The sequence below is a fragment of the Sesamum indicum genome, linkage group LG5, assembly GCF_026168435.1.
Source record: "Sesamum indicum cultivar Baizhima isolate 11 linkage group LG5, ASM2616843v1, whole genome shotgun sequence".
Taxonomy (NCBI): Eukaryota; Viridiplantae; Streptophyta; class Magnoliopsida; order Lamiales; family Pedaliaceae; genus Sesamum; species Sesamum indicum.
The window spans coordinates 15,158,403-15,168,335 of NC_142661.1; the positions used below are offsets into that span (position 1 = coordinate 15,158,403).

At 32.2% G+C, this 9,933-nt stretch overlaps 1 protein-coding gene across 2 annotated transcripts; it reads left to right on the forward strand.

Annotated features, from left to right (window-relative positions):
• The first annotated feature begins 6,924 nt into the window (after positions 1 to 6,924).
• On the forward strand, positions 6,925 to 9,167 carry LOC105162170 (protein SPEAR3-like). Of its 2 annotated transcripts, none has more exons than XM_020691680.2 (5): positions 6,925 to 7,403; positions 7,514 to 7,621; positions 8,065 to 8,135; positions 8,531 to 8,649; positions 8,792 to 9,167. In XM_020691680.2, exons 1-4 carry the CDS (start codon positions 7,167 to 7,169, stop codon positions 8,622 to 8,624), a joined length of 510 nt encoding a protein of 169 aa, XP_020547339.1. In that variant the 5' UTR covers positions 6,925 to 7,166; the 3' UTR covers positions 8,625 to 8,649; positions 8,792 to 9,167. The 2 variants fall into 2 exon arrangements, with proteins under 2 accessions (XP_020547339.1, XP_011078440.1); XM_011080138.3 differs by having other exon boundaries at positions 6,930 to 7,403; positions 8,562 to 8,649.
• The last annotated feature ends 766 nt before the right edge of the window (positions 9,168 to 9,933 follow it).

Consider the following 9,933-nt stretch of genomic DNA (forward strand, 5'->3'; position numbering starts at 1 on the left):
TGGTCAACCAACTTAACAGATGATCAGCAGTTGACGGTCCAAAAATTCAGTAATAATCTACCTAATCAAGTGTATATGCACGAAAAATCAGAATATTGAGTGTGTTTGTGGTTAATAAAAATTTCTACAACAAATGAAATGAAATAAAAACAACTTACAACACAATTATATATAAGATATTTTGTAACGGCTTTTGGAACGATTAATATAGTCCTTGAAAACTAGCCGTTAAAAAATATATTTGTTATCATGTGCACGTTTGGAACGGCTTTAGTAATACTTTCTAGTACAAAAAGCGGTCCCTAATGACTTGGTTTTGCAACACCATCTTATTGTATAGTTTCTCGCTGTGTTTTCCATGGTATTTGTAGCGGCTTATCATTTTTATTCAATCCGTTATAAATATTACACGTCGTTATAAAAAATATATGAAAATAGTAACGACGAAATATTTGTAATATGTTTTGTAAGGGCTAGCATAATGCAAAAATATAGTTGTCCCTAATTTCAGAATAACGACTATAGTTTTGTAACGACTTTAAGGATACAATGATACTGTAACGGCTTCTTCAATGGCTTTGTCCGATACAAAAAAATAAATTGTTATCAGCCCTTCCATGACATCATCACATTCAATCCGTTATAAATACATAACAAAAGCCGTAAAAGCCATTACAAATCTCGGATTTTTTTGTAGTATCATAAATTTTACCACTTGCAGAAACAATAATAATGATCATCATCGTGTTTTTAGATTTTTATATTTGTGGTTAATTTACATTTAATACTATGATTAATTTATATTTGTCATGGTCCAATATGTTGGGTTTTTAGATTTTTATCACTATGGTTAATTTATATTCGTCATGGTTTTTCTTCTTCTTTCATAGTAGTAAACTGTAGACAAAAATCATATTTTGTTTAGTGAAGGAATATTTGTGTATTTAGACATATTAGACCTCAAAACATGTATAATTAATTTTATAACAATATACCTATTGTGAAAATACTAGTAATTACTTTATCTTTTGTGATGTTCTTTTTTAAAAAGTCAATTTGACCTTCAAAACCTTAAAACAAAAGACAATGCGACCAGAAAGGTATTAACTTCGTTTCTCAAGTTCCAGAGGTTGTCCTTTTTCTTTTTTATTTAGAGGAATTTTGTACCTATTAACATATTTTATACACACAACTACATATATATACTGACACTACTTGTATCTATGTCTATGTATGTGTCTTGTGGTGTAGGGTTAAGACATTGCATGTGCCCACAATCCAAAATAGATACACCCCCACGTTATATGTCGAAAATCAAATCATAATCTTAAAGATTAATTAATATTTATCCCAAGTAACCAACATAATCCCTTGTTTCCTTCACTGTCCTTCGTCATGTTAAATAAATATATCAGCGTATGCTGGCACGATAATTGCTAAACTTTTGCCTTTTCAAAGCAACAAATTGATAGAACTTCCGTACCAATTTTGTTGATCAATTCTAATTTCTAAAGATTGTACCCTGAAATTTATAAAGTTATAGATTAATAATTAATTTATTACACCTTTGTTAGTATGTAAAAAGATAAATTTAGACATTCTTTTTTCAAATTTGATATCAAAGAAATGCGATCAGAGGTTAATAATAATAAATGTAATATATTTGATGTGCTTTCTTCACAAACTGGATTACAAATTTAATAGACCAGATTAAAAAAATATTTCATGTGTTATTGAGTGCCACCAAAAACTGAATAAAAAGTAAGTTAGTTGGCTCTAATAAGTATATTAAATCAAGATTTCATCATATTTCGGTTAGTAGCAGAAGAAAGAGAAAGGTATCATTTAATTTTACAAAAATAAATATAAGTTTAAGTTTGGTGTGGTAGTAATCTTAGAAATGTCATATTAATTACAAAATGAAGTCATTCTTTTTATGGTCAAATTGCATATTACCCCCATGTTTTCAAAAGTAATCTAAAAACTCTCTTGTGTTTTAAAAATAAACAAAAATTCCTCTTTATTTTTTTAAATATAGCACACTCGTCCCTCACCATAAATGAGAAGTAAACCAAGGATCTCCATTGGAGATTATAGAGGTAGGAACTCCATATAATCTTATAATTTTTGAAACATAGAACCCAACCAACTTATTCAAGAAATCATTTTTTCATAACGGCAAAAGGTGAGCAAATTTAGTCAATCTATCCACAATTACTCAAATAAGGATAAATTATATTTTTTTATCCCATAAGTGGACCTGTTTTCAGTTTTGGTCCCACATTCAGATCAATTTGCACATTCAGTGCCATATTTGGTTTTTTTTTTTTCTCAATTTTGAGGACCATTGAGGGATTTCTGTCCAATTGATAACGTCAGCTGCTCTCTCTGTTAGTCAATACAATCAAAATAAGGGTAAATTACATTTTTGGTCCCATAAGTGGACCTATTTCTAATTTTGGTCCCACACGTAAATGTGCGAATTGCCGTTATCAATTTCAAAAATAATTATCACCAATTCTGAATTTAATAGAGTATTAAAAAATAGAAAACAAAAAACAAACAACAATAATTTTTTTAAAAATATATTAAAATATCTGATGACATTTGTCAGAATTCTGAACTAATTTCATATAATGGATGAATTTTTTTGGGACGGAATTGCGATGTTAAAATCGACTGAAATGAAAAATTAAATTAGGGATGAATTTTGCGACAAAAGCCGTCTCATTCTAACACAATTTGGAAAGTCTTTACAGATAGGAAGCGTTCCAAAGTTTTTTTTCTCGATTTTCGACAAATCCTCTATCAAAAACACGAGTCATAAATAATAGAGATAGCATCTCAATGTCCATAAAAAATTGGGTCCGAAAATGTAACGTCAATGCTTAAATAGTCCACCCCAAACTCCGTCTATAGCTCCGTCATCTGGACGTGTTTTCCAACCGCTATAACATGTCTATCGGAAATCCATTGCAAAAATTCCGACCGATATGTTTGTCTGACAAAATTATTATCCAACACCACCTTTTACGACGGCCTTCCTTTTGTCGGAAATGCGTCGGTAATTCATCACCAATTTAACCAGCAACAAAAACTCGTCAGAACTACCATTGCAAATTCCATCGCTAAAACGCCATTCTTTTTTGTAGTGTATTCAACATAAAAATACAAAAAAGTTATTTTCCTGGAATAATTTCATAATTTCACAAATTTAAAGGGTTAAAATAATGTAGGAAAAAAACCTTAAATTGACTATTTACCCTATAAAAGGTCAAATTTCATCTCTCTTTTTTGCCGGAAAATGGTTTGAAAAACTAAACTTAGACAAAAAAAAAAGCTAAACTTTAGGAATGATCAAGTCAAGAAATAAACTTTATTAAGAATTAAAGTGATTTTAAATACAAACTTAAAGGACCGATTATTCTATTTACACTTAATTTTTTAAAAGATGAATTATATTTTACATCATGTAAATATAGATATAACATATTTAGTCCGGCAACTTTAATAATAATATAGATAGTCCTATAATTCGGATCACCCTCACAAATTTGGTCTTACTTTCAACACATTAGGTCCAAAGCTTTCACACATTTAGTCCAAAATTTCACACGTTTGGATTAGGGTCTCACATATTTCCAGTTCTTGACATTTGGTTCTGATTAATTGATAAATTTGGTCCTTCCTAGATTTTCTGGAAAAGGTCTTTGCCGTAAATAAACAAGTGAGCCTCATGTGATCGGACATTTGCCAAAACAATAATCTTCTTTCAGTTTAAGGGATTTACCGAGGTGGGAAACAAATGACCAAGATTGTCAATTCAGAATCTTATATGTGTCAATCTCAGGACCAAATTAATGTGTCAAACAATGCATGACCAAATGTATGAGGCCCGAGCCCAAATATGTCAAAATTAAGACAAAAATGTGTGAGGTAGGTCTAAATTATAGGACTACATTTATAATTAATAAAAATATAAAACTAAATGTGTTATACTTTCGTAGTTACATAATTTGCCATTTTATAAAATTATTTGATCTTTCAAAAGAAGAACTTCCGACCATATTAAACTCTATGCAAAATCCGCTAAACGTGTGATCCTGCCAGAAATGTGGATTACATCCATAAGAAAAGTTAATTATTTAACATTTATTTGGAAGACCCTCTGGAAAATAAGTGACAATAATTTGTCGGTATTATCACATACCTCAAGAAAATGAGACACTTTGGGGAGACAGCACTTCAGGTACATTAATATAAAAGCATGCACGATACCGTTTTATAATTAGACCAATTGATGGTTTGTTTTTTGTAATTGCATGAGTTCACATGTCTGTTTAAGAGAATGAGGGATTCACACTCGCAATTTTCCACCACACAACTACTTATGAAGTATGACCCACAATTCATGCCTGGAATAGCTCGACTAGATTTCGTGGTGGCAATTATCTCATTTTTGTTTCTAATACCCTGGACATGGAATATGGATCTGTTGTTTCTAAGATAAACTGTAGTAAAATTCGGAGTTAATAATGATATCCTAAACCGACAAAGATTACACATTATAAATTGAGATAATATATATAAATATATATTTATATATTGATAGGGGTGTTTAATTACACCAATTGAGAAGAACTTAAATAACCCTCCTACTAAGCCAAAGTACCAGCACCCCAGGATCAACGCGACCCACTCCAACAACCCCCTCCGAGAACTTGGGATCTTGGCCATATAATGTCTGACGACTCATGATGTGAGATGGCACCACATATGGCCCTGTAAGTAATGTGTATTTATGGCAAGATATATTTATTTTTTACTATCTCATTTACTATTCCAAATCATTATTCACCATCTCAAATTTAGGCTGACTTAAGAATCAAAGGGTCTTGCCGAGAACCATTTCGGCTAGCCTAAAGTGCTTTTGTCTTTCTAAGGACCACCATACATTTGAGATAATCCAACTGGATCATGGAGTTTGACCCCTAAGGAGCTTGCTTATTCGACCCGTATCATATATATATGTGTATATGTGTGTGTGTGGGTGTATGGATTAATTATTAGCTGTTATGTATTGGCAAAAGATCTTTCCATCTCTAATTGATATCTACGGTTATAGGGCCGAGAATATCTTTCTAAATCCCAAAACATTCGCTGCATGCAGGATTTAATTCTTCGATATATATATACATATGGTTGCTTGGATTCTCATGTTGATCTCAATTTCATTATTTCCAAAGGAATTGCCTTTCTGATGTGGGAATTTTCCCGTGCAGTGTAATGTAATGAAAATTTGTTTAATATATAGTTGTCTAATTTCATAGTTGATGTCTCGCGTGCAGACATGACAATTTCCAAATAGAAAGTTGTCCAATTTGTCTTTGATTGTACATTTTGAAATACTTGGAATTGGTGATCTTCGAGTAAAAGAAGTGTGGTATGAAAAATTTTTTTGGAGTAAGGACGATGAGATATTATTAATTGAAATCAAATCATTATAATTATATTTGTTAGATTACAATAATTATACTCTGATAAATAATATCAAATAAATTAAATTTAACTAACAACAACTATTACAGTAGAATCAACATTGAGAAATAACACACCTACTATTCAATAGACATAACATCCCAAGCATAAAACGAGATTTGGACTCATGATCTCTAAAATCATGGGCCTCAGCTTATTTTGAGCACAAATTCATAATAGATTATTTCAAAATAAGGCAAATCTATGCATTTACAGTTTGTGATTTTGACAACTGGGGATCAATCTCTTGCAATAAAACCATACATAAACTAGATATATCAAATTAATATGTGTGGGATCTGACGTTATATATCTCTTTATTTATTAGATACTTTCTAAAAAAATCTATATCCTTAGGTATTGAGAAAATTACAATTTTGATCCCGTATCAGAAAGGATCACAATTTCAGTCATTTTGAAATTTAATTTGGCAATTAATTAAGTCTTGTAATTGAAGAAAAATGACACATTAATGACAAAATCCATCCAAAATTGCCAAATTTGTATGTGCGCCACAGGTAAACTTCATATTATAGGCAGATTTCCAACCCGCGGATTTTATCCTTAATATGCAAATTAACTATTTTAAATTCTAGGCATAATATTACTAAATTGAATTTCAACAAGATTCTAAATAGGTTCGACATTTCCCTTGTGAATGAAGTCTCGATATTTATATGTACGAGATCGAAAACTGAAAATCAGGTTGAAATTTAGAATGTACCCCTCAAATGAACCCTAATTAAATCCAGCTAAATTGCAATTTTTGATTGAATTTTATTCTTAATATATCAATTCTGTAAGATTACGGAGTCCAATAATCTAATTGAATTCCAACAGATCTAAATCGACACCTCTATAGATAATCAAAACTGCAATTTTCCCATTAAGTATTATTAGATTTCCAATGTTAACATTGTCAAATTTCACCACTTTATAATTAATCCTTATTTGTGGTCCCTGGTCAATAATCACACAGTCAACAAATTCAAAAGATTTCTACATAAAATGCCAATCAACTAAATCAAGTCTACAAAACCTTGAAGCGCGTGAATACATAATTACAATTTTTCAGCTTGAGGACTATTCAATTGCAACCCTAATCTACTTCGTACAATTATTTGCTTTACTTTATTATATTTTTGTATTCCAGAACTTTAAGGGGTGGGGGAGAACACAAAAAAGAAAAACATGGACTAAAGGCGCGTGTGTTGGGTTAGAAATGTTGTCCGAAAACTACTAATTATTGCATATTTAATGAGTTAAAATCAGAGACAATCGCTTTCAAGTGTATTTATTAAATTCTAAATCAATGACCATAAGGCAAGAATATATATAATAGGGAGGGATTTTGATAAGAGCTGTCGAAACGAGCAACAACAGCATATTAATTAATTCCCAAGAATATATATATATAAATAGAATGAATCACACAAAATCTACACACTATCTGATCCAGCGATGCAATAATTACTGAGAGCAAAGTGTTGACAGCTTAAAAGGGGTATCAGAAGATCTCTCTGATTCCATACCAGTTTTTAGTTTCTTTTCCTTTTCTTTAATTTTCTTTGCAGACTACAAATCAAGAAACACAAAAGAAAACACGCAGTAGTAGGTTTGTAAGAAAGATGGGAAGCAATTATTATGGAGAAGGAAACCCGGGGAATGAAAGAGGTTCAGGGTTTTCATCTTCATCTTCATCGTCTTCGTCATCACGAAAAGGGAAAAAGGGCAGTTCAGATAAGCCTAAGCAGCCGCAGAGAGGACTTGGGGTTGCCCAGCTTGAGAAGATCAGGTTGCATAGTCAACTGGGCTCCAATTATCTTCCTCCTGTTCATAACCCTTATGCCCCCAGTTTCAGCCAGGTACTTGTCTTGATTTTCTCCTGTTTTACTAGCTGATAGATTTTCGAATATTCATTTTTCTTTCTGTTGGGGGGATTCGTGCAGTTTTAATCTGTTGAACAAAACTGCAGGAGGATATCAGGCTGCAGACAGCCTACTCATCGTCCTCTTCGTCGTTGTCCCATTCTTCGTCATCCTCACCTTCTAATTATGGCTTTCGGGGACCCCATGCCGTCGTGGTAGGGCTAGCTTCCGTTTTACTTTTTCTTGAAACCTGGCAAACTCAAACAGGGAATTGCGGATCAGGGTTTTGAGTAACAAATGAATTTGAGATTAGTCGATAGATACAGGAGACAGTAATTAATTGGGATTCGTATTCATTCTTATAGTTTCGGTTTCTGATTCTTATCATGTCATAATCATTGTCTCATTATCATATCTCCTGTCCCTTGAAAAGGATTGGATTCTTGAGCTTATAATTAACCCTAAGCCTGAGCCAAAAAGTTTGTACCAGATTCCAAAATTTCTGAGGAAGTGGAACAACACCTGTTAGCTTGGAGGATTGAAAAGAAATTGTGGGCTTAAACTGTACCGTCTTGACTTGTTTTAATGTGCTTTTACTTGCTTATCTTTGCAATCTACCCAACAATGATTAAATCTACCAAACATGGTCTTGTCTCAGATGGGCTTGCCAGATTTAGATAGGACAAATATCAGATATGGAGATACCCAATCCAGCAGTACTATTTCAAGGTTGGTTTTGATTGTTTTTCCTGATATATAAATCAAGCCTTTGTATTCAAATTCTAATAAGATGCTATACACTTACTTGCCAACATATGTTGAGGTCTTGCAAACTGTTTTCAACATTACAAGAAATATTACTTTTGGTCATAGTGCAAATTTGTTGTTAATAGTAATTAACAACGAGTGCGCAACACTATTATCTGCTATTTCAGTAAACAAAGCGAAAACAGTAGTTACAGCTAAGAATCATAGCAAATACTTTAGCCATAGTTAAGGTTACGACAATTGTTGATTAACTGTGGTCTATTTTTAATTACACTGATTTCTTTGAGTTACTATGATTTCTAAACTATACATATTGTAATGCCGGGAAAAATCTATTTGTTTGTATGTGCTGATAGGTTCTTGATTTTGAACTTGCACTTAAACCAGATGGCATTCGGGCAATGCAGGCTTGGGAACTCAACATTTCGTGGAGCCAAGCTTGACTACTAGGCCTTTCTTCCAGCCCACAATTGAGGTATGATCAATTCAACAACGTTCTCTAGATACACACGCACACACGCTAAAAAAAAAAAAAAGGAAATGATCATCGAGAATAAACAACTGAGCATCCTAATAATAGTTGTATATGTTTTTTCTTGTCATTAATTGGATTGTAGGGCTCAATCAACAAGAACAAGCAAGATGGGAACAATCCGATGGGCTCAAGTAGTCAGAACACTGAATCCAGTAGCTCTGAAGACATAGATTTGGAGCTCAGGCTTTCGCTTTAGTTAAACTACTACATAACCATGATTATATATGCGGCCTGGTTGACAGATTTCCTGCTTACATTTGTAAGTTGACCATCAATCTTTAGTAAAAATTCGGCAATCTGCACAAGTTTAAGAAACATGATGTGCTTGATTACAGTTCGATGTTGGAAAGAATGGCATTGAAACTCAAGTTCTGTTGATTGCAAATATTTATAGCCTCCAATGCAGATTTGTTCAGTCATGGTTCATTAGATAGATAATTATTACATTGCATTATTCAGAGTACTTGTGTCGTGGAAGATCGATCCTTATGGTTATCCCACCGGGAATTCGCTTATTGCACCCTCCAATTATACTCAATCGACACCTTATACCCTTAAATTGTATTTTTGGTAATTTATACCTTTGAAATACAACATCCTTGGCAATTTGTATTCGGAACTAATTTCTGGTGAGATTTCCACTTCGGTCAAAATGTGTTTTAAGTTCCATATGGCAGGTCACGCTTTAGTCATAAAGCTCAAAATCATGCCATTTTTGTATCAAAAAGTGTGATTTTGGGACTCTTTAGTATCGAAATCAAAACATCTTTTTAATTCCAAAACGACAACGCACATATGATATTATGAGATTAAAAATACGTAATTATAAATTTTATGAGACTAAAACCGACCATGTGATAGTTAATAGTTGTGGTACTCAAAAAAAATTTGCCCTTAAGGGACTAAAAAAAGCGACAAGCTTGTTTTATGGAACTAAAAACCCTATCCAAAGAAAAAAATCGGCAGTGCCAATTTTTGTATTTTTTAACAAATATGTCGAATTGGTGGAAATTATATAGAGTTAATACATAGAATTTCACTCTCTAAATTTACCTTTCACTCGTCTCCTTCTCTTGTACAATGATGCCCATGTTTACAATATATATATATATATATATATATATGTATATATATATATATAAATACAATATTTTTTTAATATCACAAGATAAAAAAAATAAGTAGAAAATGCGTCACGTATTTTGGAGCTTGCCATCATGTAAT

Bases quoted from the DNA above. Each gene is read 5' to 3' on its own strand.
- LOC105162170 (XM_011080138.3), top strand. From the start codon at position 7,167: ATGGGAAGCAATTATTATGGAGAAGGAAACCCGGGGAATGAAAGAGGT. The intron at 7,622-8,064 runs GTAGGGCTAGCT...GTCTTGTCTCAG, and splicing joins GGGGACCCCATGCCGTCGTG to ATGGGCTTGCCAGATTTAGA. The intron at 8,136-8,561 runs GTTGGTTTTGAT...CACTTAAACCAG, and splicing joins TCCAGCAGTACTATTTCAAG to ATGGCATTCGGGCAATGCAG.